Raw genomic sequence first — 21,419 nt, forward strand, 5'->3', positions numbered from 1 at the left:
TGGGAAGGACAGAGCTGAAGACACCTCAGAGCAATTGCAAAGGAGCAACTAAAACCCCAGAGCAAACTGTCCACCTCCAACTACTATGCGACAAAACAAGCAGCTTGAATTAGCAGAAGGAGCCTGATTCTCTCTCACACAGCAATTTCATCACTGCTGAAACAAACACCCTTTCTTTCTCCCAAAGCATCTAATTTATCGCTCAAGGAAATCTCTGTTCTCTTCCCAAAACCACCAGCCAAAAAGAAACCTCTACTCTTTGCAACTGCCTCTGTTTTCTTCTCTGCCAACTAGTCTCTGTCTCTCCTTTCCTTGCAGAATATCTTGTTGCAATGCCCTTCTATAATAATTTTCACACAAAAATGTGTGCCTTGTCAAGCTTGCCCTGTCACCGGTGTTTGACAAGTGTCAGAGAAACCCCATAAAAGCCAGGCTGCGAGTTCATCAGTGCAAAGGATACCATGTGTTGAACACATTGACAGTTCTCAATAAATAACATCCCCGCTGAACAGCTGGTTGGATTTCTTGGGTTTGGAAGAATGTTGGCCACGTTGCCTACTTACGTGCATCCTCCTCAATGATGCACAGAAGATCCCGCGCGTGGGGAGCGGAAATACATCACTTCCAGAAGATACCAAAATATTTTTTTGGTTTTTTTTTTAAATGCATCTGAACACAAGTTTAGATCCTGACTCAAGGTTTATGGACAATTTCAGACGTACAGATGTGCAATAATGTGTTAGTTTCTTAATATAGGTGCAAGAGATGTTCATCCTGAGGGAGGGGAGGGGAGAGATGGGTGATGGTAGGAAGAGCTATCTTAATCTCATTTCCTTCTTCCGTCTCCCTCATGAAATACATGGCTCCTATTTCATTTAGTGCCTTAAGTATCAGAGCACAGACATTGTTCACCAAAACAGTTTGGCCTTCACAGTGTGAGACAAAAACCATGTGGCTGGGACAGAAAGGCCCTTGCTTCGCTGCCTCTGCCCTCAGTGCTTGAGGCAGAGGGAGGAGTTTGGTCCAGTGCTCAGCCTCCTGCCACTCTTCCAAGGTGTCTTCGTCCACAAGTGCAAGTGCTCCCGGCCCACCTTTGCTGCCAAATCCCAACCCTGCAGGAACCTTCGGAGAAGAAACTCAGACCCTCACAGTATCATTTTGCCTCTGAGAGATGCAGCTGCTGTTGCGTCCCTCTCTGGCTTGTTCCATGGAGCCTGCAGGTGTTTGGATACAGCCATCTCCCAGTAAAACTAGTGGTATGCTGATGTTTAAAATAAAATAAACCCCTAGTATTATAGCACAAAGCTGAAGACCACCCTTGTTTGAGCACTGCCTTTGGTGAGACATAGAATGTAAACAGTCTGTTTGATTAAACCATTTCTAGCAAAAGGACTTTGGGGAATTCCAGTCTTTCCCAGCGCAAAGAGAAGAAGATGCTCTGTTCTTCATTAATTCAGAGCTCTTCAAAGGGCAAGAATGAATCGTTCAACTTTCCTCCTAGGAGAAACTGTTGATAGTTACCCTGGAATTCTTGGAGGAAGCTCACCAGTATAAATCAGGTCCATTTCCACCACCACCCCACTCGGATCTTTATGTAATCTGTTCACAGGCAAAGGGATTGTGCAACAACTGATAAACTTTGTCAGTGCTGCACTATGAAATGCTCATTTCTGATTGCCCTCCCCCCCGTTGGGGTGGGAGGTGGAGAGACCACACTGGAATATTCTCACAGGTAAGGCTATTAATTACATGGCAGAAAATATTTGTACAGTAACAGAAACTGCTCTTTCAACATAAAACAACAGATAAAGACTATTTTAAACCATCACATTTTAAGGTACGGAGATTCTGCCAGCACCGCAGACCTTTCGTAATACATACGTAACTTCATGGCTCTTAGAACTGGAAGTGAGGCCACAACTTTCGCATCTATTGTATCTGTAAAAACTCCCTTATTCCCAATTTCCAAAGACACTGCTCATGGAAGAGGGGAGCCTGGGACGGTGACATGAGCACTGCACTGATACCAAACCTCCGCACCCATGAGGAACCACAGCCCTGATCAGAGCTGCCCCCCTCATGCCCAGAGCATTTCTTTAGCTGATGATTTTCCCATGCATTTTGAGAAGCCAGAACAGCTTTTTAGGGGATTCCAGTGTCTCCTGGAAGGAAACAAACACGTAATTCCTCTACCTGCTACCAGAGACCACCAAGGTGCAGTACTAAAGGCACAACTCAGGAACAGTCACAAGGAAATGGACTTTTTTCTTGGGTTCCCCCTGTGCTGTAAGGGCTTTGGGGGACCTCTGCAGCAAGGTAAAGTACTTTATGTTTTCCAGCTGACAATACTATTACCACGCCTGTCTGCCCCTTGCTCCAGAGCTCATGGTGACTACGCAGTCCCATGTTATCTACCACCATGGGTGCTGCTCACTCCTATCTCCTCAAGCTGGTGGTTCTGTGAGAGTGAGGTGCAACGCCAGATGTATCAGCCTCTTGGTCAGACTACAGTAGGACAATTTTCCTTTGGGCTATTTTAGTCCTTTTACAGCCTTTGCCCAACTTAAGAACAGTTTTGCCAGGAGCCAGAATCTAAATTTCAGTGTTTTTAAAAAAAAAAAAAAAACAAAAACACAAAAAACCAAGACAGAATCAGTGGATTTATGAAGAAGAAATTCTACAAGTTCATTGAAGCTAGCCTCCCTGTTTGGGGTTCCCGAATACTGCCCACGCTGATTTTAAAGCAAATTGAGACTATAATTTTACTCCCTCTTTTTTCATATTTTCCGTGATGAAGGGAAAAGAAGAGAAAGTCGCATGGTTAGACAGACAGGCAAACATCTCATCAAAGAAACTCCTACAAGCAGATGCAGAGTAGGAAACATCCAGCAACCCTGCTGGCTCCAACCCACAGCCTGGACCTGAGTGCACGGTTGATTTTCATTAACTAACTTTTCTTCCTGTGAACTTCCTCTGAGGGTGTTTGTTTATAAACAAAGGAGGGGATATTATTGCTGGAGATGGGACAGTATGGGAGGGGGTGAAGGAGTGTAGGGCCGCGAGACTGGAGAGCAGAGTTCAGAAGTGTTTGTTGCCGGAAACACAAAGGGCTCACTGTAAAAACAGTATATGGCCTAATTTCACAGTCTAGAGGGATTACGATAGGTATATGCAGAAAATGCTCCAAAAAGTAAAAACAACCCCACATTGTACAAATGTTTCCCACTGCATCACCATAACCATTACACACCCAAATTAAACCATCGACAGCGGTGACGGTGGTTGGAGGTTGTTCTCCATGACATCCACTTCTCAGCTTGTTCATTCTCCCCATTGCATGCACTCTGCCTCTGCCTCAAATTCTACATGTTCATCGGTCTGGAGCAGCCCCCCTAATTTCCTCTCCAAAGGAGTTACTCTAGGTTTACATTGGTGTGTTCAACAGCAGAATCTGGCTTGCACTGCTCACCCTTCCCTCTGCCAAGTACATGTTTCAAAATCGTGTGCGTAATGCATTTAGTTAACATTTGCTTTTTCTCCGAGTACTCCTTTTCTCCCTGAACATCTCCATTCATGAGCTACAGCACAGGAGGCTTCCAATTCTTGTCTACTTTACGCTGAAAATAATACCCATTAAATTATCACTGGTGAAAGGTGCTGTTTTGACCTCAGAGAGGCTGCTCTGTTTATCCACAAGACAGATGCAATGTAAGACAGTAGTAATGCAAGCTCCAGATTTCAGCCTTAGCACCTCAGTCTGTACAAGCACAGATGCTGCTGAATTCGGAACAAAATAGCGTGGATTGTATGACATACAGCCTCCCTGCTGACGCTCCCGACAGGAACACCGGTTGTTTAGCCATGAGAGCGTGCGCTAGATGATGACCCCTCCTCAGAACAGTCTGGGGGACCAACACGCTGTGTGCAAAGCCCCTTCTGCAACCACTCACCTGGTCGGTATTTAACTATGGGGTAAATGAGTTCTTTTTGCCCTTAATTAATAACCTGATATATGCAGAGACAGATTTTCAGCATTTCCTAGGAACATGCTTGGCAGTTACAAATTACGTACTTTACAAGCTGCTTCAGCAAGTCAATATATTAATCAATGTGCAGATGTAACAAAAATATCAGAGTATTCCAATTTAAATAAGAGCACTCTGAACTGAGGGGCTTCGGTGATATTTGCTTTTCTCTCCCATTATGGGCCGCGTATGCAGTTCCATTTGAGAAATGCAATAGTTCATGCTGATTCAAACATCACCAGCATGTCTGGGTCAGAGATATTAATTCAAGACCATCTGATTTGCTGCCATCTCCTAAGAGCTCACATCACAAACGCCAGCTGCCTTCTTCACCCGCCCCCCATGTTGCCAGTGCTTTCAGCAGCGTGACACCAGGGGAAAGACTTCATAACCACCACCAGCTCAGAGCAACAATTACCCGGCGAGGAACCACCAGCAGCTACAAGGAAACATTCTACAAGAATTCGGGTGTGTTGACTTCACGTGGAGAACAACCCAGGCTGAGAAATAACTATCATTGCCCCTAAAAGAAAATAAAAAGGGTTTAACAGAAGGCCGAGCCTGCTGGGATCTGCTTCTAGCTCTGTCACCAACACACTGCCAAATCTTGGACAAATCAGAGCATCCCTCTGTTCCTCAGTTTCCCTGATTTTAAGGGCAATGTTCTCTCATGCCTGAGAAACTTATCACCATCATCAGCAGGATGTTTTGAGGCAGTTATCAGGACTACAAAACCGCAATCTTGCTGCAATGATAAAGGAAAATAACCGTACCAGGATACATTGGAACAGGAGAAAAAAAAAACTCCTACGTTCAAAACTAAGTAACACTGGTAACAGTGAAGGCCTTTCCTTTCCATTTCTTTCTCTGTCTTAAATAAAACAAACAAAATAATGGTGATACGATCTCTTTCCTCAATCCAATGGATGATCTTTCTGAATATGCTTCCAACACTAACAACAGGCAAGAAAGAAAACGAAGGAGGAAAGAAGCCTGCAGCTGATGCTCGGTGTCGGGAACAGGGCTGCTCTTCTCCCAGTTCCATGACGACATAAGACTCCTGGGAATCAGATGAGGGAGGGGAAGATGGGTCAGAGGAGAGAAATCCATATGGGAAAGTGATTTAAAGCAAATAGACAATAAATTAGATAAAGAAAAGGAGGAAAAACACAGCAGAGGGGAGAAAGGAGAAGAGATAAAAAAGCCCTAAGTATCACTCAGAAGGAAGACTCAAGGAAAGCCTACCAGACCCCAGGAGTTAATCAGCAAAGAACAGAGAGGTTTTCTTCTCTAACACAGCAATTCTTTGGCTTTCATGAGCTGGTATCATATCTCTCAGATGCTGCTTCACCAGGCCAATTCCAGATGCTTCTCAGTTTCACTTCACCCTCACTCCCTCTTTGTGAGAACAACAGCTCGCTCCTTGTTTGTGTACCACTAGGATGGATATTAAACAGAACAATATCAATAATTCCTGGAAAATATGCATGAGCGTATGCCTGACGAAGCACACGAACACACAGCCTGCTTACCCTCTGCTCCCACAGCACTCCCAGCACGAGTTGGCTGAAGCCACCAACCTGGCGGCCACCCCTGGGCCGCGAGGAGGGGACACCACCGTCCCGCAGCAAGAGAAGATGAGAACTACAGAGAGCACAGGGTTACCCCCGGCACGCGCTTGCTAGGGAGGAGGAAACCAGCAACTGTGCGGAGCAGGAAGAAGGGAAAGACAGGGGAATCAAGGACACCAGATAGGAGAGAAAGAACTGAGACTATGATGGTGATAAGAGAGGGTGGAGAGATTGGACGGGAAAGTTACACAATTACATCATCCAGCAAAACAGAAAACCGGACAGAGTGTTGTGTTTTGAATAAGTGCTCTTTATAATGCTTAAAAAAAAAAAAAGGAAGAGAAAGGTTGAAAGAGACAGGAGCCAAAGTGGGATTTGGAGTATAGCAAAAACAACTAAAATAAACATGTCCCCTTCCCCTGGCCAATTTCTCTGATGCTAGGGCTTCAAAATTTTTCTTCTCTTGTATCCGAAGCAGGAAAGGACACCAAAATAAAGGATGTAAAAGCAAGGACCTTGGAAGGGTCCAGGCTGTAGAGGAGGGATGTAGAAGACCAACTGAAATCAGAGCCTAAGGCAAAGTCAGCCAAGGTCAATGGTATCTTTTCATGATCTTGCGCAGGTTTAGGATGAAATCCATGCTGCCTGCGTAAATCTAACATCGTGAATCCAGCCCCATTCTCACCAAGGCATAATCTGACTTGCATTTATAGCTGTTCATAGTTTTACCTGTGATACATCCTGCACCCTTCCTTGGTAGTGGCAACCTTATGGACATTGAACAGTCCTCAACCAAGCAAATTGTTCTGATCACTATGAACAAGGATAGCAGAAAGTAAAATTCTGGGAGAAGACGCTCACTCCTGTTCACCTTTTTGAGTTCTGCTCTGCTCGTGTTGAGAGTAAGAGAACTCCAACTTCATGGATGGCTTTGGGGACAGTAAACTTTACAAGAGGCACTAAGATCAAATCAAAGCAGTTGACAAGATCTGCCGCTTGTGTCAGAATATGTAGGGAAATAAACAAGCTGCTCTTCCTTGATCACTGGAGTTTAAATGCGCTATTGATCTGGGAAAAAAATCAAAGGTGCTTTGGAAATTGTGTGTGCATGTGCATGCTTGCTCACACCAGAGAAAATGAAAAGAAACGTAGAGACAGGCAGAAATTAGCAGAAGGACAATCAAGCATTTCAACTCCACAGAAAGCTAAAATAAAACTAAGGATCACATCCAGATGTCAGCTACCCCAGGGCAGGGAAACGTCCATAGAGCAATGGAAGTGTAAGGTCAGAAGGAAGGTACACCTTCATTTTCAGAAGTCTCATTTTTGGGCAAATAAACAAACAACAAGGACAGCACAGCCAATTGTTCTGTGTCCAGAACAATGCACGAAGCAAGCGCCCAGCAGCTAGGAAAGAGAAAAGTCCAATATATTTTGCATATTTGCAATAGAAAGATAATATCTACTGATCACATAAAGACAGTATTAGATGAAAAATCTGGTAGTATTGAGAGAGGAGGTTAAATGAAGATGATGCTGATATTAGACTAGCTGGTGAAGTTGAAAGAAAAATGTAGAGGGTTTTGATCAAACAAGAGTTTTCGGACGTATTTTCAGAATAATCTGGAGTATAAGATTTGAAGAAGTAAAAATGCAGTAAAGCGAACGCGTTCATTCTTACTATGACGGGATGCAGGAACTGCCACACAGACTAAGATCAGAGAAGGGTGGGAAATGTTTGATAAAATATTTTTCTCAGGAAAAAGGGAAATTAATCAAAACAGACTATCTGTGGGAAAGGATCAGTTTTGGCAAATATTCTAACTTAAAATTTCAATAGAAGTTTCATAACTGTCAAAACACCTGATTCTTTTTTAACTTTCTGGAAAGAAGAAAGCTGATACCATTTACCAGAAGATGTTTTCCTTTCTCATACTTGACACTTTTCTAAACCAATGCTTTGGATTTTAGGTACTTAAGATGATGTCAATCTGTCCTCCTCTTTTCCTGTCTTATATTATAGTGGTGACTCTTGGTCTTAGCTAAAGATCTTTCGTTTATAGTACGGCACTGGGAAACTTTCTGTGGCCTGTGCTATATCAGAACCTACAAAGTGGATACTCTGTGATTGTTTGGACTAATTATCTGCTGTTATATCCCTGACACTGCAGGGGACTGAATTTGGCAACCCAGGTGGTCCCTTCTCTGCTTCTGCTCCTATAATTTCTATCAGAGAAAAGAAAAGAGGAGCTGAAAAAACAACGGCTAAAATTGGAAGCAAAACTATTATACGGGAACATTTCAGCTGACCCCAGTCATGGAAGGGTTTATTTTTGTTTTTTCAATATGTCTTTTTGAAAAAAGCCACTATATTTTGGCTCCTTTCTCTGGCTCAGGCCAGCATGAGCAATGGAAATCCAAGGTGAAAGCACTCAGTTAATCCCGTGGTCTTGCGAGTAGCTAAAACTCATTGGTCCGGCAGTATTTTTGTGTTAAAGCTGCTCAGGCAGGCATCGTGGCTGCACCTCTCTTGTGACAGACCTGAGGAGCCTGGCACCTACCTCCTGACAGAGCCAGACCCAGGTGCTGAAGAAGGCATTTCTCCACCAAAAATCCCTGCTCTGCCCAGCTGACGTGCCCCTGCTGCGTTTAACCGGGGTCGGGCCCCAGTGACCAGGGAGGTGCCCGCCAGCGGTTCGGCTCTTTGCTGTTCAACACACCCAGCCAAGGATCTCTCCCGCCCTTGGCAAAGGCTAATGACCACATGAAGCTCATGGAGAAGCACCAGCAAACTCCTGGGCCCGCTCTGAAAGCGGGGACCTGTCCCATTTTTCATGAGTGGCACCTACCTTCATGGGAGGGTCTGGGTTAGGGTCCCCAGGGAGCCACCGTTGCCCCTCGCATCGCTGCAGTGTTCAGTGAGACCTCTGGGATTTGGGATTTAAGCGCACCCCTCACTACGCCACGTGTGGCTGGGGCTGATGTTGGGCACCTCTGCCTCTGCTCGGCGCGGCCGTGCCGCGGGATCCCCTCGGCCATCTGCAACGCTCGCCAGCTGCTGTGCGGGGAGGCGACACGGGGACCCAGAGAGCAGCTTCAACCTGACGCAGTAACTTTCAGGCATCTGAATCACCGACCAGGTCTGTCTTTCTGCGATGGCTTAGCGTGCGAAGGCTCTCCAAGGGCTGCTTCTCGCCCTCACCGTCGAGGCCCGCCTGCTGCCGCTCTGCTCTGCGCTTCTCCAGACGTCTCCACGAATCCCCGAGGAGAGCCCCGCTCCCGCTCTCCCTCCAGACACCATTCCCTCAGCTCGCTTTCTGCCTCGTGCAAGTTTTTTCTAACTGAAACAGGCTGGCTTGAAATAAATCAGGCCGAAATGAAGCTTGGAGAGGCAAGCTCAGCCTGGGACACATCTCCGTGCCTACTGGAGACAGCCATGCATCATTTAGGAATCTAAATTTATCATCCTTCACACACACAGAGTCAATTTTCCCTCTTTCTTTTATTACCGTTTTATTAATTAGAGCAGCCTAAGTAATGCAGAGTAAGTGCTGTAAGAAAAATAAAAACCCTACCAACTTCTAACCGTCCTGTTCTGAGTGTGGTGTGTAGCTGGTCAAAAGAACAAGACTGGTTAAAATTGGAAATATTATGGAAAGAAAAATCCTTTTTCTTTTCCAGTTTCTGACTCCTGTCCCGGCTTCTGCAGGCTGAAGGAAATGTGCTGTTCAAATACAAATATTTAGTAAATGACAAGCTTTACCATATTTTTTCAGTGGCTTATTAGTCAAGCTTTATCCAGACCCATAGTCATGAAGTGGCTAAGCATTTGAACCCGTCTGCAGGGAAGCCAAAACCACACAGCTACCTGCAGCCTTCAGCAACGGTGTACGGGAGGCTTGTCGCCCCGACGGAGCATCTGGTCCCTTGGGTCCAGCCGTTACTCCATTCCGCCCATCATGCCCATCACCCCAGGACCCGCACATGCCAGCGCTAATTAAACAACAGAACTACAAGCTTTACGTTTGACTTACTCTATAGTCCTTAATTCTAGTACTTCATTACAGATCAAAACAAGAAAATTCATTCAATTAAAAGACCAGAGGCTGTTGAAGATGAGCAAATGCTGCATTATCTATCTACCCGTTATTTTAACGCCAGTGAAACTCAGAGTAACTCTCTGTTGACAATGCCCTCAAGTTCCCACCACACCTGCAACAAGGATCAGCTCTGGAGACAGGACCCAGCTCGCCGATTCTACCTGAAGTGTATTAAATCAATATCAAACTCCAAAACTTCCGAAGGAAACCAAATTAACCCCCCAAATTAAACATACATTCTTAAACCCTGTGGAGGGAACAGACCTACGCAGTGTCAATTACATGTCTTATAATTGCCCAATTATTGGACCCCAACACAGATGTTTCTCAGTCTCTTACATGCAAGAGCTGTGGCTTTAAGTGAGCTCCACTGTGCTGATTTTGGCATTTCTTTCCCTTTGGATTCTGCTGCAGTTTTATGTTCATCAAGGACTGAAGTTGGGAAAACATAGGCACTCCCTTACATATGAAGCTTTATTAAGTTGGGATCATGCTCTCTGTTGGCAGGCAGAGGAATAGAGAGACAGAGGAGAATGAAACCGGGAAGGGAAAAAAAAACCAAACCAAAACACAAACAACTTTCACTCTTCAGAGCAGGCACGCCTTCTTACTCCAGCTCCCGCTGCCGATCATTCATCCTGCTCCTCGCAGCTCCCAGCCAGTAAAGAGTCAACATCTCATTCCTGTGAAAACATGAGCTACCCCGCTCCTGAGCCATACACCAGAAAACACCCTGACAGGGACTCGGGAGGATCCTGTTTCTTAGGATGGAGTTGCATTTCCACAGTAGAACTGAAATATCTTTGATGACAACAGAAGCAAGGTCAACGGTGCTTTGAAGCGTCTTATTTTGCATGGCATGTGTATTACCTAACTTGACTACAGTCTGGACCTTAACTCCTTCCTTCACAACTAGAGATGCATTCAAAGACTCTACAGGGGAAAGTGTACAAACTTGCGTGATTAATACCACGTGCACATGTGTGTATATGTAAGAGGGATCTACTGTGCTGTGTGGTAGGTACGCACATCCAAGGAGCGTTCGTCCAAGAACTGTATGGCCCGGGGAAGGAGGGAAGTATGCACGAGCTGCGAGCTGCCTCGGCTGGAGAGCCGCACGGCGGGAGCCGCGCAAACGAAGCAGAGCCCAGCTCCGAAAAAGCCTCTGAGCTTTTGCATAACGCAGACCAATGGGTCAGGCTTCTAGTTTCCCAACAGCTTTCCCTGACAAACGCCAGAAGAGATATCAGTGAAGTCAAACAGGGCAGCAATAACATCACTGCCAACCAGCGTGAAAATTGGCAGAGCCTGGCACCAAGGACTGCCTATCATCAGAGACAGGGCATGGCCCGGCACAATGACGAAGCCTCTTAACAGCCCTGTAAAATTAGCCATTTACGAAAACAAATTGAATACTGCAGCAGAGGGTGACGTAAGGAGACTTGGCTCCAGACAGAAACAGAAACTCCTGTAGCCTGGATTAGCAGAAGAGATCCGTTATATCAGGGCTCAGGCGTAGAAGCTGATAACAACTCGGGTCCTACATGAGATTTTCAACAGACACACCAGGCTTCCCCTATAGGCACACATGTGGCTCCTGTATGACTTGCAGAGACTACTTATATGCCAGCAAGGCAGGGTGGAAGGGGAGCAGTCAACAGAGGCAGAAAGCAGAAAGTAGATGAAGATACAAGCAGGACTCCGAAAAAGAGTTGTCTTCCAGTCAGTCCTGCCCTCTCCCTCAGATCCGTACAATCACACAGTCTCCCACTTCACAACTGGGTTGGAAGATGGGGAGAAACTCACTTCTGCCACTGTCAGCAAATCTGACCCAGTCCCTGTCCCCTTGATTTCAGTGGGGTCCTACAGATGCAGCTTCAATGGCAGAACAGGGCTTCTGCGTCTGTCACATCCCAAAACAGTGAAAATGAGAAAGCCAAGAGTTTTGGCAGCCAGAACCCTTGACTTCCTCACTGAGGGAAGCGTAATCTCTCCCTAAGCTTGCTGCAGGTCTGGGAGGCTGTGGTGTGCAGAGGGTACTCCGAGTGAGTTCCTCTTGGACTTCTTCCAGGTGTTTACACACAGAGCCAAACCTGGCTCCTCTTCAAGAGTGCGTGGGGGGGGGGGGGGGAGGCGGAGCTTCAAAATAAAATAAAAATCACAAAGCCCTCCTGAGCTGAGCTGCAACCTCTACGGTGCTAAACTGGGGCATTTCTTTTCATTTTTCACAGTGGAATGTTATTTCCATGCATAAAATGGGTCAAGTGTTTTATACAGGCAACAACCCAACTTCCCCCATCCAATTAAAGTATCTTACTACAAATGATCTTTGTGTGTGTTCGTCTAGGTTCCCTGTTGTATGAATCGGAGATACTTGCACCAAAGACAGACATGGGGTCTTAGGTGTTGGGTTAAGCACATTAGAAAATACACTGACCGTGTTTTGCCACTGACGAGATCAGCGTAAACCCAAATTCTGCCTTCCCTAACTTGAAAGAGAAGCACTTTGAGCCCTGGGGTTTAAGTTAGGATTGGGAACCAGAAGAGCGAAGTATGAGAAAGCCAGGGAAAATAAAGCAAGTAATAATCTATTTCAGCTATGAAATAACTCGTCTGCCTGTCGTACTCAAGGCAAAAGGGACCAGCCCGTGCCCAGCACCTCCCGCCCGCCCCGGCAGCCACACACACCCCGCGTCCCCCTCCTCACAAGTCAGCAGGGCAGCCGGGACTGGGGAAAGTTAAGGCAACGCTCTGCTGAGTTCATCTTAGTTTTTGTTTTCCTTAGGACAAAGCAACTTCCCTGCGAGACGACAGTCGCGCGGGTCAGGGATGGGGCAGCGGAGATGGAGCAAATCGGCGAAGGGAGGGCGGCCGGCGAGAGGCGCGCGGGGCTGGTGCGGGGCAGCCGCGGTACCCCCAGCACAGGCATCGCTGCCTTCTGGTAGGAAGTGACTCCAGCTAAAGGGAAAGGGGAAATCCTCCCTGTCTCTTTAAGGCATCCCAGGACATGGAAACTTTGTACTTTCAGGGAATCTCCTTGCCAAAAGAACTGTAAAACATGTCTTCCTTCCCCCCCCCCCGTTTCTCTTTCTGACTTGTTTTCTTTTTTTCCAGGGGCATTTCCATTTTCTATTACTTCCTTCAGAGCGAAGATGGATGTGGCAACATTTATAAGGGTTTGTAACCCTCGGAAAAGTATCCGATTTCACGACAACTTCGCTGCACTTTATCACTAAAGCAGGGAGAGGGCGGGAGGTGGCGGGAGGGAGGGGGAGAGGGAGCGAGCGCGGGGGAAAAGGACCCAAATTCATGATGGGCTCATAAAATTTAAATAAGAAAAGTGCAATATTCCTCATGATTGTTCAGCTCAGACAGCTTAGACTGGTAGCTGCTTTGAGTACTAAATGATTTTATAGGGCTATTTGACCTTACAATCATTTGTGTTACACTTGCCATTTCTAAGGGGAGACAAAAACACTCAATGCATCCTCTAGCTGCAGCGCTAGTCCCAGCCCCAGCTGAGTGTCGAGGGGTTGGGAACTTTATAAACTCATTCGATTCATTTGAGGTTTCACAATAGCCAAAAGTTCCTTTAAAGCTTTTTGGAAACCACATGCTAACATTGCATCTAAAAAGGTAACAGAGAAGTACACTGAAGAGCTAATAAACCCAAGGAAATCGTATAGGGACCTTAGATATGCATTTCTTTGCAGCCACACACTAGACACATACATTTCTTTTCATACATACATACAAGCTGCTTTCAAACGCTCTATTTACAGTTTTCCAACCTGAAAATTAGGTAAAAACCCACCGTAAGAGCTCCCTCTCCTATCTGCATCTTAATCCGTACACACAGAAATAAAGAACCTACCCCGGATACTGCCATTTCCCCATGCAAAAGTTTACATAACTTTTTCTGCAAGCATACACTTTCAGACAGTTTGCCGAGCTCCGGGATTTCACCGAATATATATATAATAAACGCACCCGAGCGTGTTTACACATGCACTCACGTCCATATGTACGCTGCAAGGCACACACGCACAGTTAAATGTACACACACATCCACTACACACACGCACGCCTACAGCTGGCTGTTCTGCCGGCTGCCGAAACGTAAAAGGGATGCTGCAGCCACAGGCACGACGAACTACCTACCTGCAATGACAGCCGGAGATCTCTGTCCTCCTTCAGCTTTCAGCCACACTTGCAAAGTGAAGGCATCTCGGGGCAGCTCAATATCTGCCTTCAGCCGCAGCTGATCACCTTGTCCACTGAAATAGAGCGCCCTGCTCGGGGTAAGGGACTCCTCTTCGTCCTTTACCTCCCGCTGTTGCCTCCTGCGGGGGACATGCCCAGGCTCCAGCCCAGCAGTGGAGCGCCTTCCTCGGGCTAACCTGGTGGCACAGGTGCCCGGGGCAGTGTAGAGGAGCTGGCGGCTGTGCCTGGTGTCCCTTCTTGCCCTGCGGGAGCGCTCGTCCATCCCACATTCGGGTCCACTGGCTAGGGCTGTACAGAGAAGCACAAGAGGCAGCAGCAAACTCCAGAGCTGCATTTCCAATCTTCCCCCCCCTTCTCCCCTGCAAATCCTCCCGATCTGCCAGCTTTGGGCTCCTCCTTGCCTTGACTTTCTTCTCTTGTTCACCCTTCTTGGTATTTGCTCTTTTTATAACCCTTCTCAGTTGCTTTTTCTTTTCTTTTTTTCTTTTTCTTTCTTTCTTTTTCCTGCTTATAGATTTTTTTTTCCTTAAAACAAATAAAAATAAAATAAATCAAAACTCCTTCTTGCTTGAAATGTATTTCTCTGTTCTTCCTCCTCTATCTGTCTTCTTCTCCTCTATTCCTCCACAGCTGGAATTCCTCTCTCTCTTCTTTTCTCTGCTGGATTTTCTTCCCTTTATTTTTTTCTTCTTAAAAAAACCACACACACACTCTCACACACACACACCCCAAAACAAAAAAACAAAACAACCCCCCCAGCTTTCTCCAAGACTCAGACCCACTGATTTCCCTCCCCCCCAAAAGATGCTCTAATCTATTTATTTTTTTGGCCTCCTTTATAACATAAGCCACAACCCCCTCCTTCCCCCCAACCTCCCCCCCTCCCTTCTTCTCCACAAAATGAAAGAAAAGAGAAAAAGCCCCTCAGAAGATGAGTAAACAAGAATATGCTAATCTACTCTAGGGTGCTCCACCTTCCCAATTGAATGATTCCCATTAAAACTGCAGGGATCATGACTAATCAATCAGCTTGAAGGAACAGATAGCTCCAAAGGTTCAAACACTTTTGCTGTTTTCTTTCCCCCCTTCTTTTCCTCTCTCCCTCTTTCCCCCTATCACTTTCCCCCCTCTTATTTATTTTTTAAAGAAGACAATCAAGATGAATGGATCAATGTGACAAAAATCCTGCACCCCCCTTTTTGCAGTCTCCCCAGCTTTCTTTCTCAGTCCAGTCCAAAACACACATTCCTATTTTTTTTTCTTGGCAAAAGAGAAAGCTATTTCTCCTCTCAGACTCCCCGTTGCACTTTGCTGGTAAACCTTATGCTCCTCTGCAGCACATAAAGAGTCTTGAAACTTGAGTCTCAGATATTTTTTAATTGCTTGCTTTCTTTCTTTCTCTCTTTTTCACTCTCTCTCTTTTTCTAATTCTTTCTTTTCCTCTTATTATTTTCTTAAAGTTATGCAATCAGCCAGGCTCCCCCTTTTGTGGTCCCCCTCAGTGCAGTTGTGTGCAGCTAATCCAAATGTTGCATCAAAGGTCCCCATCGAATCATCAGGAGCTAAAAGGAGAGAAGCTTTTTGAAGAGCATTTGCCTTCCAGAAGCTGTAGCAAACAGAGCAGGATTTGGCTTTTGAATGCTCCAAAGACTCCTGGTTTTTTTGAAATAATAATAAAAAAAATTATTAATTTTATTGGTGGGTTGAGTCAAAAAATCCTCTCTCAATATTGCTAATTTTTCAGTCTAAGGAATTCAGCTCTCCTGGTTTCCTTGGCTTAGTTGTAGCCACAGGTAAGATTCTGGCTGCTTGCTGGTTTGTAGATCTCTGTTTCTGAGCTGGGACGTTTCTTTTTTTTCCTCCTTTCTTTTTTTTTTTTTTTAATATTTTTTTTTTCACTCTTGAAAGATCTCAAAAGCTCCCCCTGATGGCAACAAAAAGGATTTTTCCAAGTACTTAATAAGTGGAAATGACTTAGCAGTAGCACACTCTGAACCTACGGGCCGCTATTCCGCTCAGAAGTAGTCCAGGAGAACCAAGTTAAACTGCACCAGATGCAGTCACAAACCCAGTAACCCACATCATCCCCTTCTTCCATCTCCAGATTAACCACTGTCACACCTTACTTTCCTAGAAACTTTTAGCAGCAACCACGCAGGAGAGTTTTCCTGGGACTGTAATCGTTCCGCTTTTGCAGATCGCCCTGTTAGTACGAGTTTGTTATGACTACTCCCACTTAAAATATACATGATAGAATTAATGAAAGTAAATTTTTCAATGAGAAAGAGTTGTTGCGTGCTTGAAAGGCTTCCGAGAGATGTTTTTTTCAGTTTTTAATTTGCAAACACTGAAGAACGTGCAATTGGCATTTTCAGAGATCTGGGCTATATCCACGAAGCCCCCCCAGAAGTCGGCAGGAACTCCAGCTGACCAGCCCTCTCTAACCGTACAGACCTTCCCTCCCCAACAGCTCGACCTACAAGACAGACACAAAATACTGGCAACATCTACAAAGTTTTTAATAGAAGACCTCAAAGCAATTAAGGCTCTCAACAACCAAGAGGAAATTGTTAGCTGGGAAACAAACTGTACCACGGTATAAACTCCCACAAATGTCCTGAAGAACTCAGAGGGATGCAAAAAAGACACTTATGTGTACGTGCCTGCTCGGCAGAAACAATTTAAGATCAGAGCTTAAGTACTGCGCTTTACTATTCTAATTCAGCACATAGAGGACAGTGCAAAGCAAACAAAAATTCAGAAATTTAAAGCGAACCTGTTCAACTTCAAATAAGAGCTAAACCAGGAAGAGCCTTGCTGCCGGGGACACTGCTTTCTCCACTTGACAACTCCCCCAAAGTCCCCGGGAACTTTGCCCACGTCGAGTCTGGAAGAGCAGGCTCTTTAACTTAAATAACGCGGGTTCCCGTTTTTCCAGTGGAAAAAGCTAATTCTGTGAAATCACAATGTTTCTTAGCGACATTATGACTTGGCTAAAATCATCAAAGAAAATTACTGAGGCGTTTCAATTGGATGGCACCGCACCGTTTCATTTGGAACCTATTTGGCCTTCTACCTCTTAGAATATCACCGACAAAAGAAAGGGCTTCGCTGGGACCAAAGCATGACACTTCAGCGCATCAGGCCGCAACTCCAGTAACAAATTCTGGGGTGTTCTTGCTGCAAAGGACAGGCCCAAAGCTCAGCTTTCTGTACTGACAGAAGACAGAAGAAAGTATGAAAAGATGGAATTTACCTCTAGAGCATGAATTTCATGTTCAGTCAGTTTTATTTCTAAGACAGCAAAAGCATAAAGAAAATGTGATACATAAACTCTTGAGTCCTGAGTGATAAAGAACAGAGAGTGGAAGAGATGTGATTTTTAGGAATAGTGAGTAAATCTGGGATTCCTTAAGTCTGTGGGTCAGATCTAACTTCCCTGACAACAGATGAAATTCTACCCTGCACAGATGGACGTTTATTCTCTGCTTAAGCCAGTACTTAAGTGATGTACGGGCCTTCTGGCAGGGGGGTTTCTGCCCAAGGAGAATAATCCTCCTGTTGAACTCGAGTGGAGTACTCTCCTAAGTAGAGGGAGCAGGATATTATCCTGCATCTAGAGGTATTTTCACAAGAAAAAGGAAAAAAGCACCAAACCCTAGATACACATACAGAGACAAGAATTAAAATAGATATTATGCCAAAAAAATAGCATTGAGCTACATGCTGTATGCAGTCATTATAAGTAGAAATACTCAGCAGGAATCTGAGCTGAAGCTGCCAATAACTCCCAGGTTCAAGACTAGAGCTGAGTGAATAAATCATAACAAATAATGGTTTTGTCAAATTTTGACTTTTTTTCCCTCCTATTTGCAAGCAGACTGCAAAACCTCTTAAATACGTTCAAAATGATATGCCCATTTCTTCCTCATATTTAATATTTCTCTAAGGCCAATTAGCACACAATTTACTGTAATGTACACATTTTCACATTTGTTCTGTGTTAATTAGGCAAGGAAGTCACAGAGCGTTATTTTTGGCTCCCTGGGGGTCAGGTTTAATCACTCACAATATAGTAAGATTCCTAATTTTAGATATGATGGGAGATTCCACCATTTGAAACTCTCATTGTGAAAAGCAGCGTTGGCTCTCCAAATTACTCACATGAAGGTCAATTAAAAACAATGTTTCTTGAAAGTCGAGCTGAAAAGCCTGCCAGTTACAGCTGAATTGAGGCCCTACTATTTTGGGCAAGTATTTGTACATATTTGTCCTCACTGTGCAGAACTCCATCAATCACAGCAGAGGTTTGCACGGTTTTTACCCCTCACCGATATCCCAATCAAGTCTCTCCCAACTTGGCTTGTGTTGAGGATCGCTGAAACACAATCCAACAGCTACTCTGTTCAGAATCAGACAGGGTCCAGACACCAGATTTTAATGCGACGTGTTGGATTCAAGGAATATTTTATGCAATCAACAATGGTATGATAGGAATCACGCTGCCTCCACAGAATAGCGAGGAATGAAACCCAAAGAGCCGAGAATAGCTTCAAAGAAAAGGGATTTGGGCATTCTGGGTTGTGAATCCCATGAAGTCCAGCACCTCTTAGGAGACAGAGCCACTCGACTGGTGTCAAGACGGTGAGACAAGGTTGCGTTAGGTGGAACGTGGCTGCAGCTCCTCGTGAGCACAAGGAAACGCAGAAATGCTAATAACCGAAAAACCAACAACAAAAAAATGTCAAACATGTTCAGCCCTGGAAAAGATTTAACAGAAGACCTAATTTGGACTCAGTGTAAATTTGCCAGTTTTTTAAATGCTTTCTCTATCTGTCCTTCCTCCTCCTATTTTAAAAAGGACAAACGATTAAAGGTTTGCGTGCTGCCTTTGTTGTCACACGCCACACTATTAACAACCCTGATTTTAAGAGCCCTTTATAACTATTGCCTGCACACTTGTAATTCCATACAGCTACACTGACTTGAGCAGAAATCAGAACGCCAGCACTACATTGCCTTTACAAGTGGATAAGAGACCCTTCTACTGCTGTTCCCCCAGTTGTCCCGTATGTAAAATACATGCTATGTTAATTTACATCAATAAAACAGCTTCACGTCAATTTGAAATATACCATTTAATCCAGAAAAGTTTACTGAACAATTAAGGAGTGCAATAAATGACAATCAAGACTAAATATATAATTGATAATTGAGGTATCAGTAATTTTATAAGGTAATTTGCAGTCAGTGGCTATAAATTCCTATTTAAACCTGGCATACCACTCTTTTTTGCCCTGCAGAGAGCTGTATTTCCTAACAATAGTGATGCCTGTTCGCCTGGAATTTGGTTACTTTATCCTTCAAATTTCCCTCATGAAATATCGTATTTCCAGAAAAGTTACATATTCTTTGTATTTTTTTCACCACATTCTTGAAATACATTCTTGGGGGTGGTGCAATGATCTCTACTCTACAGCATTGTGGTGGGAGCAAAAAGGCACTGTAGATGATGTAAGCAATGGGGCACATTCTTCCTCTTCAATTAAACCAGGTAAATGCTGATTAATTCAGTGGGTTCATTTAAATTTGGCCGGTATACTGCAATTCTGGGTGTTCAGGATGGACTGCCCACATGAAATCCTTGCTCGGGCGTGAAGAGAACAACCACCGGACCTCACCTATGTGGGGCCCAGTCGCCACTCCAAGGCCACGTCCCTGTGACCCCAGACGCACACGCGAGGATGCACAAGGCTTATGTGAGCAGCCCCAGTGGGTCCCACGGGGCGACTGTGGGGCCAGGGCCTCTACCTCTCACTTCTGCAGGGCCTCATCCCGATATGGGAGAGCACCACACAGGCAAAGGAGGCAGGTTCCTAAACCAGCAGACTGATGGGGGCAGCAAAATCACAGCCTAAAGCAAAAGATACGGCGAGAAGGAAGGACCTCCTGGGTCTCAGCAAGTGCCCACAGCACCATGCCCAGCCAGCCCCACACCACCAGGGTGGCCGAGGGGCTCCCCTGCACGCCTGGGGCAGGAGCGAGCTCCCAGTACCCTCCCGAGGCCCCCCTGGCATCGACCCTATAGCAACAGCCCTGCTCGGAGCTCCCTGCCCCTCTTGCACCCCAACAAGAACACAAAAACTCTTTGCCTTTCTTCCCCCTCTCATTTAAGGAGACTAAAATGATGTTTATTTTAAAAGTCCGTTTGCCCAGTTATTTAGGATCCTGACATGAAACCAGGCTGCTGAAACCCAGAACTGCAGAAGACTCTTTTTGTCGCTTCTGCACTGTTTGCCCAATGAGGAATTTCTGCAGGGCCGGGAGGAAGGGATACCAAATGTTGCTCTTGAAAAAAACAGGTAAAACCCAACACGGTGCACAAGGAGATGCCCTGATTTTCCAGAACACAAGATGTGTTATGTGGCTCCCACACCATCTCACCCAAAGGTTACGTGCCCTCCACTATTTCTGGTGTTGGGCCAAACGCTGGGGAAAGCGAATTGGACCTGGCTGGGAAGGAAAGGGCAACAAGACAAGCAGTCAACTGACCGCGAAGGGGAAACTTGTCATTTGCATCTCCTAGTGATTGGCAAATACCAGAAGCTGGTTTATGACCTGCAGGAGGAGGACTGCACAGGGCCATTGCTTTACTCACACCTGAGCACATTCAGTTTGTTTGGGCTGCCTCGCTGCACTCTGTAACTCGGGAGAGTTACAAGCCCACCCTGACATCCGCTGGGGCCACCTCAAATCCATCTCTACGATGCACAGTCAGGCTCCCGAAACAGCCAAGACCAAATCGGGAGGGCAACAGGGGAGAAGAAAAGACTATTTCACTGAATCAAAGACTTATCAGAGGGCACCAGACAGTCAAACAAGTCTAAGAGAAAAGACGGAGGCTTGCTTATTACGCAGGGGTCCCCTGCCTTTGTAAACATACGGTACATTAGCAGATGTTCCACCCAAAGAGGCCCATATCCACAACACAAAACACACCACTGGATCGCTGTTAATTAGTCACTGCCCCACAGGCAAGTCTCAGCCCAGAGGTCAAGGACTGGGTAAGCTCTGGAGCCTGAACTATCCTCTTAGACCTACTAATGTTTTCCCCACAAGATAAATAGTGACACGGGTGCAGAGCGGGGAGGGGGGCTGCCTTGGCAAGGCGTAGGAGGCCTCTGCTAGCTGGGTACCTGTTCAGAAGATACATGGGAGGTCATCAGTCTTTGAGCGCTCTGCTCTGACATCTTCCTCTAACCATACATCACTTTTAGAACATTAAAGAGAGAAAGGTCATTATCAGCTGTCCTGGAGGAGGAACACAGCAGAAGCGGCGGGGCGGCTCCCCGGCCCCACGCGCCAGGGTGGGCTCACTCGCAGGGGGTGGCATCGGCCGCTGGAGGAGAGGTGGCTCCAGGGGGTGGGGATGGGGAAGAGGATCCGCTTGCTGCACTCGCAGCTCCCCCAAAGTGTAGTCAGCACATTGTGGTACTATA

General features: G+C 45.6%; 1 protein-coding gene across 1 annotated transcript in view; it reads right to left on the bottom strand.

Annotated features, from left to right (window-relative positions):
• PAPPA (pappalysin 1) overlaps window positions 1-14,696 on the bottom strand; it is a 183,823-nt gene extending 169,127 nt beyond the window's left edge. The window contains exon 1 of the mRNA XM_009501274.2: window positions 13,858-14,696. Within this exon, the coding sequence (XP_009499569.2) occupies window positions 13,858-14,254 (397 nt within the window). The 5' untranslated portion in view covers window positions 14,255-14,696. The remainder of the gene's footprint in view (window positions 1-13,857) is intronic.
• Between the last annotated feature and the right edge of the window lie 6,723 nt (window positions 14,697-21,419).

This window comes from Phalacrocorax carbo, chromosome 18, assembly GCF_963921805.1.
Source record: "Phalacrocorax carbo chromosome 18, bPhaCar2.1, whole genome shotgun sequence".
Lineage (NCBI taxonomy): Eukaryota > Metazoa > Chordata > Aves > Suliformes > Phalacrocoracidae > Phalacrocorax > Phalacrocorax carbo.